The 18,576-nt window shown below is 35.5% G+C and overlaps 1 protein-coding gene across 2 annotated transcripts in view; it reads left to right on the top strand.

Annotated features, from left to right (window-relative positions):
* Positions 1–18,576, top strand: part of NAALADL2 (N-acetylated alpha-linked acidic dipeptidase like 2) — a 926,327-nt gene that overhangs the window by 583,089 nt on the left and 324,662 nt on the right. For both annotated transcript variants that reach the window (XM_037046503.1, XM_037046502.1), the window contains exon 6: positions 15,331–15,474. In XM_037046503.1, the coding sequence (XP_036902398.1) occupies positions 15,331–15,474 (144 nt within the window). The remainder of the gene's footprint in view (positions 1–15,330; positions 15,475–18,576) is intronic.

The following is an 18,576-nucleotide window of genomic DNA, read 5'->3' as shown; positions in this document are numbered from 1 at the left end:
AGAGAAGTGTGTGTTCAGGTCCTCTGACCAATTTTTAATAGGGTTGTTTGTCTTGCAGGAGTGGAGTCATGTGCGTTCTTTATATATTCTGGAGATTACACTCTTGTTCAAGGTCTCATCTGCAAATATGTTTTCCCATATGGTTGATTCTCTTTTCATTTTAAAGCTGTTTTCTTTAGCCATGCAGAAGCTTTTTATTTTGATGAGGTTCCATTTGTTTATTCTTTCCTTTATGTCCCTTGCTCTAGGGTACATATCACTGAAAATATTGCTATGTGGAATATCTGAGATTTCCTTGCCCATCTCCTCTAGTACTTCTATGGTGGCACAACTTATATTTAAGTCTTTTATCCTCCCTGAATTTATTTTTGTGTATGGTGCGAGTTGGTGATCGGGTTTTACTTTTCGTGTGTGTAGTTGTCCAAATCTCCTAACACCATTTGTTGAAGAGGCTGTTTTTACTCCATTTTATGCTTCTGCTTCTTTGTCAAATATTTATTGACCATAGAGACATGTTTATTTTGGGGCTCTCTATTCTGTTCTATTGATCTATATGTGTGTTCTTATGCCAGTACCAAACTGTTTTGATTACTGTGACCTTATAATATAGTTTGATATCAGGCATTGTGATCCTTCCTACTTTGTTCTTCTTTCTAAACTAAATTACATGTAACTGTAATTTGTCTTGTAGCTAAAATTTATATGTGAGTCTCACTTGTATCTTACCTATATCTCTGTTTTCTAGAGACAGGCTCTATACATTATTTTGATGAGTTTTTCTCATCTGAACATTACATAAATTGCTAAATGTATAAAATTAGCTAAAAGTAGATTCATAAAAATGCCTTGTAACTATATTTTTAAAAATCTATGCATTTTCTCTTGATAACTAAAAAACAGATTTAGACTGTTGAATCTATGTATTATGATTCAGCATTAGTGTGACATTAGCTAATGCTTTTAGGATATCTTATTGGTTTTGGAGAACTATTTAATTTTAATATCAACATTAGATCAGAAGAGGTTGTACAACTTTAACTTGGAATCTTATACATCTCGCATGTTTTGATATTTTCATTGAAACTTAAAACAATTTTGAAATTTTGAATAGTTCAAATAAATCCTGAATACCTGCAAAAAGTACTGTAGCTAATGTCTTCTTTTGTATTGAAAAATGAATTTGACTTTAACATAACACATTCCAAAAATAACCATCTTGCTTTCATATGATTTATACTTTCTTTGAAGCAACCTTGCAAATGTGTTGCTCTTTTTATTTCATTTTATACAAAAAGCACTAGGAGGAAGTGAACATAGACTGTCCTATTATCTGTTTGATTTGTGTTTCTCAGTCTGCTCCACAAGTGGGGCATGAAGCAGAAATGTTTATTTTTTCTCCCCGTGGGAACCTTGAAAGAATGGAAAGAGGTGACAGCACAACAATATGCACTATCAAAACGAGCAACAAGAGATTGCATTTGTTTCAGTTCTGGTGGACAGTATATGGATAGTATTTGTCACTGAAATAATGTGGCTCATTTATATTGTACCTATTCTGTGGAGCTCAAAGCACTTTATGAGTGTTCTCATTAATCCTAAAGACTAGCTATGAGCTAGGCATTTGGCAGCTTTTGTCCTCACTCGATGGCCTGGGAGGCTGCAGTTTAAAGGATGCCTTTTGTGCAAACACTGGCAAAGTGTTCAGAAAGCAATCCATGCAGTTAGCTGCAGTCTGAAAAGGTGAGAAGGATTGTTTTCACTTTATTTATAAAAGCTTTAAAACAGTTATCGCCTTATGAAAACAATTGCTAAAGGTAAGTATTTAAAATACTCGACTTCTCTTTACCTCCAAGATAGTTTTGCTACCACATCTGTGGTATTAATAGGACTTTCATTCTTCTACACAGCCAGAATTGAAATGTTAATTGCTTACCTTATTACCAGAACGTCACTACTCTGTTCAATGGGTTGCCAAGTCTTGACAGTTATGCCTCTCCAAGCTTTTCACATGGATCATTCTTCCCTAGATATCCTTCATGCACATATTACTTCTTGCTGAGAAATTGTAATAGCTTTTAACAGTATTGACACCAAAACCTTGATTTGATGTTCTAAAGGGATCTGAACGAGTCCACTTCTATTGCTTACCAGCCATGTCACTTTAAGCATTTTAAAGTGTCTGGGCTTTAGAGTTATTTCTGTAAAATGGAAATAACAATAACCAGTTTGAAAAGTTGTATTGTATATAAAATATGGCAAAGGAATGATATAACCTATGCCAAGAAGTACCAAGCCCTGTCTGGCACACATAGAATTTATTTTTGTTGTTTTCATTGCATTTTTTCTAGTTCTTTTCCTTTCTACAGATCACTTTCACATCAATATTTCTGAAATCCACTTTCATGGTATCAATTCTCTATTCAAAACCTTATAAAAGTTTCCAGTACTTACTTACTTTTCATGGTTTTTAATCAATTATCTGAAACCTACCACAACAAAGACTCTGTAACCCTACCTTAATCTATATTATATATAGTAATTACCAGTTAACATCAGCTACTTTTCTTTCTCTTTCATACCTTTATTGTCCTACCACAGCTAATTTGTTCATATGGATTCTTTTGCCTGGAATCATCTCTCTTGTATACATTTTTATAGTTTAAAACTTATACATTGTGTAAAAGATTCTGACAAAGCAATGATCACACACGGGCAGATGGACGTAGAGAGAGCAGTTCTAGTAATTGTGCTTTAGGGCTCTAGCCACTACTTTTAAAGTATCTCTTAACGCCAGTGAGGAATCAAGAAACCTTGCTTCATGGAGCTCACATGCTGACCACTGACCAATTATGGGACAGTGCTGGGCCACACACTCATTAGCGGTTCATTCTTTGTTCCACTGAATTCAACATCATCCTTTATCAGTATCTGTGCTTCCTTATTTCAGGTGTACCAGTTCTCTTCAGGTCTGCTGCTGCTTCTTTGCCTTGGTGGTTCATTTCACATGCTTAGTGAAAGACTTTGTTTTTTTTTTTTCTGGCCACTCTGAAGCTCTTTCATTTACTGAATAATATTTAAGTCATATAGCTGGACTTTTGGATCTTCTATCCCTTCCCAGCTCCTCTGCTGGCCTCCCTTGTCCCATCCCAACACAATGTCTGCAGTGTGGCAGTTAAATAAAGTAGCCAGGCAGGAATCTCTTCTTGCTCTGGAATAACTTTCTGGACTTTTTTCTTACCCAGTTATTTAAGATTCTTTTTCGATTTTCTACTTCTTCTAAGAAGCATTCATAATGTTGACTAAGAGTGACCCAAAAGATCCTTGATAGGTAGTAGATAGTATAATATTACATCAATATACTGTTACGAAGGTTAAATGAAGAAGCTAGAAAGAAAATTTAGGACAAAGTGAATAATCTTGAATTTTTATTCAACCTTCATTATCGTGGAAAAGCTTTTAGAAGATGACTGTGCATGGTGCTGTTTGAAGTCCTACACAAAAGACCTGACAAAGGCACCATGCCCGTCCGGAAGGAACACCCTGGCTTGTTAACTAGACCGTTAGGACTGTGCGGAGCACAGCCACACTGCCATGTCTCTCCCTGTGCCAGCCCAGCCTTTGCTGTGACTTCAAAGGAGACCTATTATTTAGTAAAACAACCAATACCCTAAAAAATATTCACTTGGGAAGAAAATACTCAAAGAAGCAAAATATTTATTTCAGGACTTTATTTAGTGTGAATTTGGGTCTCATTTTATAAAGTACTTTGAGGAAATGTACATACATAACAAACTCCTAAATTGTGAAAAGAAATCACAGGGATTTTTTTGTAAGAAAATTCTCATGTGTCTAAGGTCAGAAAAAAAAAAGAGTTAATAATAGAATATTTTAACTAGAGTTTATGCACCAAAAAATCTTGATGACCCTTCAGTGGTTATCAACTGGGAATTGTTTTGTGGTATATGTTTAAAAATCTCTGTTTTTCCCAAATATATCTTCTCCTAAAATCACTACAACAAAATACTTGAGTGATATTTTTCATATCACAATTCCACATGAGATTAATAATAAAAAGTAATTTTAATGATATTGTAAGGAAAATTATAAGCCAGGAGAAGAATTTATTGAAATTCTTCATATTACTCACTCCAGATATGAAGGACTCTTCTGTAATGACAGTAGGGTATCCACCTCAAAATTTAGATACAACCATATGAATACAAGCAGCTTTTTCAACATCAAGATAAAAAAGTTTTCTCTTAAATTCCTGTCAGGATTATTAAGTACCGTATAGGACTTCAAAACACATTTTGCAGGAGAAACTGTAAGCGTATTTAAGTAATCTCTTGTCGACAAATTTTGAATCAAAGTCTTAAAAATGGCAATCCTAAGACATTGTATAGGTAATGAGTTGAAAGGTACAAAAGATGGTGAAAGTTTTGCCAGAGTCACTTTCCAGTTAAAGACAGAGTAAGGACCAGATAGTGGTGTCTTGGACTCCAGGGCAGAGTCCCTTACTTGGGTCAGTATTTCCAAGTCAGAAACAGAAAATGCACACAAAACAATAAAAAGATGAGAAGCACCTCATGTGTGATAACTCATGTCACCTCACATTTAGGTCAGGAGAGGAAGTGTTAATAATGTTTTGCTTGTATTATTAAAAAGCAATTGAAAAATAAGTAAATCCAGAAATAAAGCACTGGTTTTCTGCCTGTTTATCTAATCAGTCTCATAAAATAATGTGTTCTCATTAAAATCATGTATGAAGAATTTTATTGCAAATTAATGCTTGCATACTTCCACAACAACCACAAAACAAATAAGATACATTCACATAGTTTATTTGCTATCTTTAAAGAATGCAAACTACTCTTTTTCTAAACCTATAAACTTTGCAAATTATTTCAATGTTCAGACCCTTCAAATTGGAGATTGAAAAGCTTCTCAGGGGGATGCCTGTAAAGAGGATTGCTCTGCTTATATTATAAGTAATGTGCAGATGGCCAATTATTCCAGTTATGAATCTAGACTACTCTCCTCAAAGTGAAGTACAAACAAGATATTTTATCTGTCTCTTAGTTTATTTGTTATGATATAGTTTATGGTTTACTTCCAAATGTTCATGTTCTTGAAATGCTTTGAGAATGAAATAGTCTCAGAGTACATAATGATGAATACAAAAGTATTGAAATATTTAAATCATATAAAATAGGGAATCAGTTATTATTTAACTAATTATTCCTTAGAAATAGAATTAAGAAAACATTTGTCGGTATCTGAATACTACCACTACTATTGTACATCTAAATATTCACTTAAAATACAAATTTATAAATATTAATTTAGTGAGATAAAGCTTACACTAAAGAAAGTCCTGTTTTGAGCAGAAAGGATCAGACTACAGGAATGTCTTTAGAGAAACTGTCATTAATGAAGACCATCATCTACCTGAGATATACAAATGGACTTTGTCTTTGAAGTAGTTATATCCATGTATTTTAAACTACAAAAACATTTCAAATATTTATAAAATTATGTTCTTATAACTCTGTAAATAACAATAAATTTCGTTGTTTTGTATACCAGATTTCAATGAACAATATAATTAAATATTATGCTTATTTCCTGTATGACAAAAATAAAGAATAGCACCTTTCTATTAAAGCAAAAATTTTTTTAAAGATTTTATTTATTTATTTCTAGAGGAGAAGGGAAGAAGAGAGGGAGAGAAATATCAATGTGTGGTTGCCTCTTGTGCGCCCCCTGCCTGGAACTGGCCTGCAACTCCGGCATATTCCCTGACTGGAAGTAGAACTGCGGTTCTTTGGTCCGAAGGCCCACTCTCAATCCGCTGAGCTACACCAGCCAGGGCCACCAAATTTTAAAATACTACAATAAAAACTGTTCTTTAATTGAATATTTGTCAAGTTTTAAACAAATTCCAAGACAACACAACCACAAATATATGTATGATCAAAAATGTATTTGATGGAAGAAAATGATGTCAATTTATATTTTGAGATCTCTTGCCCAAATAATTTTACTTTACCACTTAAATCTTGTTTATACATATAGACACAACAAAAATATTTTTACTCATTAGAAAAGCTGTCTGGCTCTATTTGGCCTTGTGTCATTTATGATCAATAACTTTGAAGAAGATAACTATAAAAGGAGAAGCTAAATTAAATGAGCAAATATGAATATAAATATTAACAAATTGATATTAACAAGGACTTTTTCCTCTGTCCTACCTTTTAAAATAAAAAAATGTGCCCTGCATAATCTACATGTTCTTTTACTACAGGAATATACAGACACTTGCTTTACTAATGAGTATATTACTTTCTGTTCCCTTTAATGTCAAAGTAAATATCAGTGTTTGTCAACACATTATTTAATTATTAAAATAATAATTATTAGGGGACATAGTAGGTTGCTTTCATAAGAGAGGACCAATGAAGTAAAATGAGACCATCTGTATCTTTATTTCTAAGATTTTGTGATTACAGGTTCAATGTCATAAGTTTTAAGCTTACAATTAGACGAAGCAAGTTATTCTCTTGAACATTGGGAGGATCATTCATTCAAAGAGTCACTGATCCCCTACTTTTTACTATGCAGTGTGCTAAACCATGGGAATACAGTAGTGAAATAGCCCCAGAGAAGTTTACATTCTGCTCAGTGAGCTGAAAGTAGGAAGGAAACTAGAACAGAGCAGTGTTTACTAAATGTGTAAGCAAGGATTTATACTGGGGCGCATACAGGGACTTGCATTCCCCGAGCAAGTGACCTCTAAGATTTGAGTAGACAGGCATCAGCCAGCTTTTATACCTACAATTCATATTAGTTTGAGAGGAGGTAAAAATATGACATATTTTTTTAAAGTAGCAATTTTCATTTTAACTATAACTATCAGTAATAAAGTTCCTATATGGCCCTGGCTGGTGTGGCTCAGTGGATTGAGGACTGGCCCGTGAACCAAAGGGTCACTGGTTCGATTCCCAATCAGGGCACATGCCTACGTTGTGGGTCAAGTCCCCATTGGGATGCACGAGAGGCAACCACACATTGATGTTTCTCTTCCTCTCTTTCTCCCTCCCTTCCTGTCTCCTTAAAAATTTAAAAATTAAAATTAAAAAAAATTCTATATGCTAAAAATGTATATATGTATGTGTTTATATATGTATGTATATCTATACGAAGATAGAATACAAACCAACTCTGAGATGACTACATAATACAAGGCACATTTAAGTGCTAAGTATTTTATTTTAATAATAACCTAAGAAACACAGCACTGAATTTGACTAGCTTGAGGGAAGATGGTGATATTTGTAACTAGCAGGTTATGAGATACTAAAATAATACAGGATTAGCCAGCTATATTTACAAGGTCAACAAAATAGTCAATTTAGTGCACTGGTCAGTTTAGAGAAATAACTAACATTTGTGCCCATTACTTAATGGTATGATTTCTGTCAAAGGGGTGGTTCTCTGGAGATAGCCACACAAAATACATATTCTGGGATAACACCACTGACATCAACTTGTTCATTTGATATTTGGGTCTTTTCCAAAAAAATTTAGCACAAATTGTGTTTTAAAAATTCCTGCTTTCTAAAGTCCCTCCCTGGCTAGTGTAGCTCAGTGGATTGAGTGTAGGTCTGTGAACCAGAGGATCGTGGTTCAATTCCCAGTCAGGGCACATGCATGGGTTGCAGGCCAGTTCCCAAAAGGGGACACACAAGAGGCAACTATACATTGATATTTCTCCCCCTCTCTCCTTCCCTCACCCTCTAAAAGTAAATAAATATAATCTTAAAAAATAAATTTAAAAAATGTACTTATAAATAAATAAATAAATAAATAAAGTTTCTGATTGTTTGGTTTTCTAGCAAGTAGGAAGCATTTATACCTTATGTCAATCATTTGCTATAATTAATTATAATAGTTGAAAACCTAGTAAAGGAAAAAAGTGAAATCACTTAGCTATTAAAGTATTCATGATTGAAATAAATATTTGTTAATATAATTTTGATCTTAAAATCAAGAAATTTATTTTAGAGGAAGAACAAAAGCAAAAGGAAATCTAAATTTCTAATTTAAACTTGTTGTTTAGTAGCCTCATCTGTTACCCATTTTGAGGGAAACTCTCTGAGAAAGCCATTGATTCAGGATTTATTGATAGTCAAAGGCTCTGACACCTCTAATTCTGGGTAAGGTAAAAACCACAGTCTAGTATGCTTCATCCTATTTTAAAAATGTTTTATTTACTTTATTTTTTAATTTAATTTTTATTGTATTTTCCATTATTATTTAGTCTCATTATACACCACCCCCAGCAATTACCACACTATTGTCCATGTCTATGAGTCCTTTTTCCTTTTTGCTCAGTCCTTCCAACCCTCACCTCCCCTGCCACTAGCTGTCAATCTGCTCTCCATCAATAAATTAGTCCCCATTTTCCTTGTTAGCTCAGGCATCCTACTTTTTACAAAAAAATTTATAAAATATATAATTTATATATTATATAATATAATTATGCACGGTACATATAATTATACATACTAGTGTATATAATGTTTATATATTATATAAATGGTCATACATGTAAAATATTTATATATTTTGCAAAAATATATGATGGTTTAGACCAGTGCTTGTCTAATGTGCAAATGAGTGATCTGGGAGTCTTAGACCACGGATTCTGATCTAGAAGGTTTCGGAGGGGGTCTGAGATTCTGCATTTGTAATGAGTTTCCAGGTCACAGCAGTACTATTTGTCCAGGGACTACACATTGAATAGAAAGGCTCTATGCTTACAATAGGAATCTCATACTTCTCTCTCTCTCTCTCTCTCTCTCTCTCTCTCTCTACACACACACACACACACACACACACACACACACACACACGCATAGTCAGATGCTGAGGGTTAAGTTACAAAGAAATTTTGTCACTGACCCACACATGATCCTTCTTTGTTTACCGTCATACTTTTTTTTACTATTTCACCTTAGTGGTGCCTTACATCTGAGTATCCCAGACTCTAAAACATCTAGTCTCTGAAGGTTCATTTTTCCTAATAATCTGGGCAAATGGAATTTCCTGCATATACTGACTTTCCAGTTGATTTTAAGATAACTGTGTCTGTCATCCTGGCAGTGTGGCTCTGTTGGTTGGTGCATCAACCAACAACAAAAGGTTTAAGGCTCGATTCCAGTCAAAACCTATACCCAGGATGCAGTATGATCCCCAGTGAGTGTGTGTACAGGAGGCAACCCACCGATCACACTGAGGTATCTCCCTCTCTCTCCTCTCTCTTTGTGAAATCAATACACATATCCTCAGGTGAGGATTAAAAATAGTAGCAATTCCATCTTGCCTCACAAAAAAGTGCTGGCGGCTCACAGAGTACGTGCTTTCTTTCCATACGTAACCATACGTGCTTTCCATACGTGCTTTCTTGACGTCCACTTCAAGATATGATTGAAGTGGACGTCAACAATGTGTGCAGAATAACACAAACCTGTTAAATATGTAAATTAGAAAACATTTTACTTATTTTTAACATCATTACTTCTACATTTCAACCACTATGGTTTAGTCTCTAGGCTTCAGAGCTCATGTATTCTTTATTTCAGCAAATTAGCATTATGAAGACCCTTTGGTGTCGCTTTGGTTGTTCAGGTATTATATATGGGATGACATTATTATCATAATGAAATTATTTCTATGTTACATTTGAAGCAGTGAGGCAGTGATGGAGTCAAACTTGGGACTCTATACCCAATTTCCTCTTTCTATAGATGAATATGGCATTGTATCATAGATTGGGTTACTGAAGAAATGGGTCAATTTGGATCTTTATCTGAATTACAAAGAGTGCATAAGGTGAAGAGAGAACTCGCTCTCTAGGAAAATACAAGTTGATGTCAATCAGATTTTGTTGAGCAAACACAATGTAGAGGGTAGGATGCTATAAATGCTGCAGTCTAAAAGTTAGAGTGCCACAATGTAGTGTCAGAATCTTCTCGGTATTATACCTTTTCAATCAAGCATGTAATCTTCCTGATTTTTATCTCACAGCTAATGGATTCTTATAGTTAATTAATGTTTTAAAATATAACTGAATAAAAATTGTACATGTGTTTGATTCTATTCAAAGTTCCCTAATGTCCTGTAAAGTCCCGCTTTTAGTGATAGATCTCAAAAGTGAACTGTTTGTCAGATTTCCATTAAGCTGAAGGTGAAAAATTAATGAACCACTTACTTCAGATATTTCAAAATGAATGCAAGTATATTACTTATACAGCACAACAAATCAAAGATTTGTGCATGTTCAAAGTTTTATTCACATTTAACTTTTAAATATATTGTTTCATATGCTTAATAGATCATTTTAGAGAAGAAGAGAATATGGTTATTGACCTTTTATTAACAGATGAGTATATCACAAAGATTATTTTATTTATAAAATAATCACAAAGAATATTTATAGAAATATTTCTCCCCACAAGAGGTAATTCTAGAGCAAGGTCGATCAGTGAATTCATGGGATGAGTGTGTTTTGAAAGCCTATGTAATATGTCAGCTGTGGGAGAGCAATTAGTTGGGGAGAAATCATAAACATATAGCCAGCATGAGATTAGTAAAATCATAATTTATCTTTGCTTGTACCTCTGCTCCATTTTCTAGGCATTCATAAAACTGGTAAAAGAAGCCCTGGCTGGCATAGCTCAGTGGATTGAGAGCGGGCCTGTGAGCCAGACGATCAGGGTTCGATTCCCAGTCAGAGCACATGGATGGGTTGCAGGCTGGTTCCTTGCAGGCTAACTACCAGCAGGGGATGCACAAAAGGCAACCATACATTGATGTTTCTCTCCCTCTCTCCTTCCCCTCTAAAGATAAATAAATAAATAAAATCTTTTAAAAAAAACTGGTAAAAGAGAGTCACTGAAATCACTTTTCAAGTAGCTCTTGATTCTTTCTTTTATCTTTCCATTCACTATGGAGCCCCTGTTAGGTTCCTGACGATCTGGGAGGTTTTGAGAACCACACAGTAGGGTAGAAGACCTGGGCCTTGTCTACAAGGAGGTCAGACACTTTTGTTGTTAAGAGGGAAAAACAAAGTGTTTGCACACAGGGAATAATATTAATTAGAAATGGTGAGCACCGCAAAAAAGGTACAAATATATCACACAGAGCTGAGCATGTCAGAGAAAACTTGTAGCAAGTGACTTGTGAGGTGGCGTCAGACATGGGTGAGAAGAGCAAGTGGGGTGAAAGGAAGGGCTTAAGGAAGAGCATGGAGGATGTGAATCACNAAGAGAGTCACTGAAATCACTTTTCAAGTAGCTCTTGATTTTTTCTTTTGTCTTTCCATTCACTATGGAGCCCCTGTTAGGTTCCTGACAATCTGGGAGGTTTTGAGAACCACACAGTAGGGTAGAAGACCTGGGCCTTGCCTACAAGGAGGTCAGACACTTTGTTGTTAAGAGGGAAAAACAAAGTGTTTGCACACAGGGAATAATATTAATTAGAAATGGTGAGCACCGCAAAAAAGGTACAAATATATCACACAGAGCTGAGCATGTCAGAGAAAACTTGTAGCAAGTGACTTGTGAGGTGGCGTCAGACATGGGTGAGAAGAGCAAGTGGGGTGAAAGGAAGGGCTTAAGGAAGAGCATGGAGGATGTGAATCACAGAATACATAGGCGATGGCTTAAGTTTTGGGAGAAGAGTGGTGGAAAATAATGTTGGAAATATGTCTGAGATTGTGAAGGGCCTCGAACGGCAAGCTGAAGAGTTGAGTGTTTGAACTGGGGAGGGGTGACATTATGCAGAATTTTAAGAAGTTTCATTTTGTTGGTAACATGTGAACACCTAACATCCATGAAAACTTCCAAACAACAGATTGCATGTTTCTCATAAATGCTACAGTATTCCTCCCATCCTCAGGAGATGTGTTCTAAGACCCCCAGTGGGTGCCTGAAACAGTGGATACTAGGAAATTCTACATATACTCTGCTGTTTTCCTATATGCACATACCTGTGATAAAGTTTAATTTGTAAGTTAGGAACAGTAAGAGATGAACAGTGATAACAATAATAGAATAAATCAATATAACAATATATTATATGCAAAGTTAAGCAAATGTAGTCTCTCTCTCCCTGATAACTGATCTGATAACCAAGACAACTACTAAGTGACTAACAGGAGAGCAGCAGGTACCTGTGGGCCTGCTGCCCAAAGAGGTGGTTCCCATCTGGGGTGGGATGGACTGGGATGGCGAGAACTTTTATTGTGCAACTCATAATGGTATAAAATTTAAAACATTAATTTTTTATATCTGGAATTTTCCATTTAATGTTTTCAGACCTCAGCTGACTGTGGGTATCTGAAACCTAGAAGATACAGCAGAAAAGGGGGAACTACTATATTTTCTTGTCTCCTGTACATTAAAACTTTCAAAGGTAATGGCTGAAGGAGAAAAAGACGTACCAGGAGAAGCAGAGGCAATGGCTATACCAAGGCTTTTCAGCTGGTGTGCACACTGTTTACGCCTGGAGATATGTGTCACTGTGACTCCGGGTAGGGCTGGAGCAACACACTTAGGCCTGGTCACTTGTGGCCAGGAGCGATTTTCTTGTGGTCTGAGAGTCTCCTGTAGTTTAGCTCAGCAGGCTGTACTGCTACGAGCATCTTCTGCGTGAACCAGGACGTGGTTCAGGGACATGCAACCTGTGTAACCTCCAGGACAACCCCATTTAAAAGGACTCAGTCCTAATTTAACTCTCTGCCACTGCCATATTGAAATTCTCCGTACCATATGGACAAGAAGTCCTGTATAGTCAGTCATTTTGTAATGGGCTCTGCAAATTGTTTAGCTTGTTTTGGTACTATGACAAGAAATTGATTAGGGAGCAATGAGCTGCATGATGGCCAAAGTGCACTGCCGTACATCCACAGCAAAGGGGCTACTAAATTAGGAGAGTGGCAGAGTGCTTATACCACAAAACTGATTCTAAGCTTGAATCTTCATTATTTTTTTCTTCAAAGCCATGGCTTGTATGATTGCCACAGGCCTAAGCGAAATATCATTTTTTAATCTTGTAGTTTTCCAGTTGATGAATTAAGGAAAAGCTTCTGTAATGTATTTTCTTATTTGTAATTTGTCTCCTGGAGCCTGGATACCAGTATCATTGAGTTCTGCACCCCTGCAGTCTTATCAAATTAAATTCTAAGAAAACCTTTGGCAATTATTTTCCCTAATAAAAGTTCTGAAAAATATAGCTGTGTTCACAAACATTATTGGCTGCCCGGTGAAGTCATTCTGCTGTGTATTTATTCTTCTGAGTCAAGATAAATATATAAACTGAATAAGGTATCTTTTAGTTCTTTCCTTAAGCACAGTTTACTGTATTCTCTCCATTTTCTTTACTCTGAGTACTTGTATATTTTCCCTGACTTGTGTTATCACTAGTATTTATTTTTTCTCAAACTTAGAGAGGAATGTAGTCAAATCTCCCTATAAAGTTTAATTTATAAAAATATATTTATTCTTTTTCTCCTTTTTATGTCCTTTTTTACAAGGAATCCATGATCATTATAGAAAAAAAAACAAGGAAAATAAAATTTTAACAATTGGCCATAATGCTCACATAAAATCTCTCTTACAATCTTCCATTTTTACAGTTGTATTTTCACATATATTTTAACATTTTATTATCTGCAACATGCACTGAAAGAAGGACGCAAATCATAAACAGCTTGGTGAATATGTCACCGTCTCCCATACTTCCTTGTGTCCTCTCAACGCTCTGTCTCCCAAAGGGAAATGATTGCTTTCAACATTTTAAATTGTTAACTGCTTTTCATATTCGCCTTTCTCTGTCTCAAGAGCATTTTAAACAGTTGAATTCATATTTCCGTTTTACCTGTTTTATTGACATACCACTATGGAAGATAAACATTTACTTTTCTTTCACAAGTTTCTAATGTACCTCAACCTTGACTTTTTTTCTCTATAGAAATAATATCAATTTTGTTTTAAAAGGCCATGGTTTATATTATTATGCTTATGTAAATATTCACATTGTGTAATGATTACATTTCTTTCTTGAAAACCTTTTTATTCTCTTCAAAGCTTAGATTTATCTCATTTTATGAATTTCTCATTTTTCTTTGTACCTCAAAATTCTTCAAGTGCTAGCTCTCTGATCTTACTGAAGTTGTTCTCCCAAGATATTACCAGTACCCAGTATTCCCTTATTTTTGTCTTGGGAAACCTCATTCCAGAGCCTCCTGACCTTATACTCCTGTGCTCACTGGGTCTGCTGCACCTGTGTCATTTTATTTAGCCTTGCCCTTGGATGAGACTGCCCACTTAAGAGTCCCAAAATTGATTAGGTTCATTTGAAGTTCTTTGCATGGGTGGAATTTACTGTGTGATGGATCTTAATTTAGGGTGTCTTGGGTAAGTTGCTTTATTGGGGTAGCCTTTCAGATTTTAAGTATTTTTGTATATTTTCTATTGACCTGGTGATATTTAATAGAAGTGCATTTTTTGGTGCCCTAGCTGGAAGATTCTGAACACCAAGGCAGCAAAATATCTGGAGTCTCAGCAATCATAACACCATTCCATTTTAAGTATGGGACACACCATTCACTTTACTTTGTGTCCCTCTGCTTACACCCCACTTTCAGTATTCTCCTGGACTGAATGAGAGAGAAACAGACACTGTTCTTGTGGACAGGGTGAGTGAGGGGCTCAGGAGAGAGACGCTCTGTCATATTCAGAATGTCATCAAGTTCTCTTATTTCTCTCCCCTTCTTTATCCCTACATGAATTGGTCGCTGGTGTTGTCTATTCTTACACCCCTCTGGGTCGTGTGCTACAAACTGCATTGTTTTTCAGCTTCCCCTCTCTGCTGGCTTAGGATTTGGTCTCCTTGGTCTGTTATTTCAGTTGACAATTATCCATCTGCTTTACAGCTTGTAGAGTCCTATCGTCTCTTTTATTCTCTTGGCCCCTGTGGATGCATGCTTTTTTTATTACTTTATTGTCATCTCAGTGGAGAATGGAGGTAAGTGTGCGCATTCAATCTGCTAGCATTAATTAGGATACATAACAGTATTTGGACTGAATTTTTTTTAAGTACCTCAAATCATTGCTAATAAGTACACAGATATGACTAAGGAGCAAATGAATGAACAAAATAAACTTACCATTCCTGATGTAAATATTGATGACAAAAAACTTCTCTTCAAGTGTTTTTAATTTCTTTTGACAAGGATTCTGTTCCTTTATGTCTTGAATACAGTTGGAAGCTCTAGGCAAGACCGAACAAACCTCACCTCTCTACTAGTGCAGCCCATCTCAGCGGCCCTCGTTGCAAAACTGGTCTCTTCACCTAAATATGGAACCCAAAACGGTGCCTGTACCCCCGTAGAACTTCCACATAATGGTAACATATTTAATGTCTTTCTGTCTGTCTTGTAGTTTTTTTGGTTTGTTTAGTTTTTTGAGAACCATGATCACTTTGACTCTCTTAAATTGACATGTTTAGGATTGTGCTTTAAAAAAAAACAACTTTTTTTTAAAGATGAGCATTTATTATTTTCTCTGGCTCTTTAAGGGACAATTTTGTAAGCTAATTTTGACAAAGACTGAGAGTTGACCAAGCCGAGAGATTGAAAAAAAGAGAAAACACATTTTAAATGACAATAAAGAAAAGCAGCTTTACAAATAAAGGGTTTTGTCCTTTCATGAAAATCTGCTTAACGTAGCTTCCTGGTTTCAGCTTCAGCAGTCTTGTTGCCTGCCAAGATTCAGTCGGTAGTTGTCAGCTCGCTGAGGGATGAAGTGCCTTCGTAGAAAGCATTACAGCCTAATTCCTGCAATTGACTAAAAAATCTCTCTGTCTTCACGCATCATTGCCGGAGAGTTGCTTGCATTCAGCAGTGCTGTTTGTCAGGCCCTGTTGGACCACGTAGGATAAAACTGAAGCAGTTAAGCTGCTCATGGTAGGGTCAAAGCCATGCCACCTCTGATTTCTGCCTTGAGCCTCAGCATTAGAGTTCTAAAGAGCAAATGCTCTTTACATACTGTTCAACTTGTATCTCATCACTGTGAAATTCAACTGAGGGCCTCTGTTTTAGTTTCTAGACCTGGAGGCTCAATGACCCCTGTTTTATCTCATCTTTTTTTCTCTTGACAACAAAGGCATAAAATGTTGTGAAGATGTCTAAAAAAATCTGAATACATTCAGAATTTCCCTGTGGTAGACATAGCTTTTCAAAGTCCTATAGATTGAAAGCTTCCTAAACTGATTATTGATTGATCAAAGTGGGAAAATATAAGTAACAATGATGAGTCTATGTCCTCAAAGTGGAATGAAGAGTCCATAGGGAGGTTTTTGTTTTGTTTTGTTTTTCTGTCTTCTACGTTGAACCCGCAAAGTGACTCTGGGCTCTATTTGTTAAAACATGTTAACGACACCGTAATAAGTGTTTTGTTGTAAGAAAAGCATGGGAATTCTAAAAGACTAGGTTTAAGCTCAGATTTAATTAATTGATTAATTCAATAAATGTCCAGAACCCCTGTGTGTCCCTGCTGTCCTCTCCTCAGTGAGCTGGGAGTCCCCATGCTGGCCCCACACCTCACCTCTCTGTGAGGAGCCATGGTGTCTGCGTGTACAGAAGGGTATCTAACTTTCCGGGGTCTCAAGATGTTCTGAGAATTGAACCATGATGCACATCTGAGTACTTTTGCATACAGTGAAGTGTTATATGAGCGACTTTCTTCCTTATCAAATAATGATATCAACGTTCTCCACAATATGCCAAATGTCTGCATCATAATGGCATAACTAAGCAGAACAGCACTATCCAGCTATATCTCTGTGGTAATTGAGCAACATATATGAAGCGTAGAAGGAATAGTAAGATATATACTGAGACATGTTTAAAACTGTAGTGTTAAAGAAGCAACCGGGTAGGCCTGCTTTCCAAGAAATTATGGCATATCAACTTTTTCCCATGGATACACTGATTATAATTGGTCTTAGAAAAATCTAAACTGAAATGTATGTAAATTGGGATGATATTGCATGTTATAACGGCTGCCAACATTACCCAGTAATGTAGTGTGAGTAGGTTTAACCGTAATCCAAGCTATAGAAATATATCCCAATTAGCTCAAGTTTATTGACATGTTATATCAAGCATATTCTCATGCTTGGTTCAAGATCTAATTCTGTCCCAAAAGGGACTAGACTCAATTTCTGGACTTTTAGCAATGACTCACTTTGACACTAGGGCAGAACAAGTAAGCATGTAGCCTTGGGATCTTTTGGTAGCTTTCTTGGGACCTTGAGTGGAGAGCCTTACCTAAGAATGGAGCCAACAAGGAAGATATAAGTGAATGATGGGGAGGGAGAGAGAGAGGAAGAAAAAGAGAGAGCTAGGGACAGAAGGAGATTGATAAAGGAGAAAGACAATCTTGTTCACATCGTTTGAGTTCTAAAGCTTTGTCTGATGCAAAATCTAATGACCTGGGCATTGATATGAGTAAATACATCCCCCCTCCAACTTTTTTCCAGTCAATTTATGTTAGTATTTCAATTTTTTACAACCAAAAGCTGTGTAACTAATACAGACCATAGAACTTGAAACAAAGTAATTATCTGCATTCATGAAATATGCTCAGGAAAGTGAAGTGGAGAGCATGGCATTTCCATAAAAAGCACTGAGGTAACCAAGGATTGCACGAAGCATAGAAAAAAAAGCAGGATAAAAGTCCTTACATATAGATAGACAGATAATTTGCATTAATTAGATAGTTGAATATTGACTCTATGTCATTTTTTATAGTTTTACATTTTATAGGTCTTACCTATTCGTCTAATGTACGAGTATTGTCAATCTTTGTCCTTGAGGATCTAACAAAACTGGGAGATTAAAAGTATCAGATATCGTTCTGAACTTCTGGTTAAAATCAATGACATATATTTTTATAAAGAGGAGAAAGTATAAAATCTATTAATGTAATTTAGAAGAAACATATAAATGCATCAAATTAAAAGAGACAATTTAATGTTTTATGTGTCATTTTTGATGAATAGAAAAATGACTCTGAGTTGCCTAAAACTTAATATCATCAGTGATGACAGGATGACAAATTTTATATAAGTTTGGGTCATATCTCCTCATTTGAATATATGTATATACATACATACACACATACACACATGGACATACCTAGGCTTATACTTACTATTTTCCTCTTCAAAATTTTATATATTTTAATGAAAATCACTCTTATTGGAAAAGTATAATGTCTCTACCAATATTGTTTATAATTTTAACATATTTCAAGAATTTCTGTTTCTAATTTGTTAACAGCTACTTGGAAGTATACATTATCATTTCTTGAGCAGAGATTTAAATTGATGTATTGAACATATTATCCACAAATTGTTGCTATACTAAAATTTACTGGCAAGTAGTACATTTTAGCTTTTCAGGAAATATCCATTAACAGGAAATGTTAGTACAGTTGAATACAG

This window comes from Sturnira hondurensis, unplaced genomic scaffold (assembly GCF_014824575.4).
Source record: "Sturnira hondurensis isolate 20B ecotype Veracruz unplaced genomic scaffold, ASM1482457v3 Scaffold0005279, whole genome shotgun sequence".
Classification (NCBI taxonomy): domain Eukaryota; kingdom Metazoa; phylum Chordata; class Mammalia; order Chiroptera; family Phyllostomidae; genus Sturnira; species Sturnira hondurensis.
The sequence above is the reverse complement of the archived record's forward strand: the minus strand, read 5'-3'. Positions and strand labels throughout refer to the sequence as shown.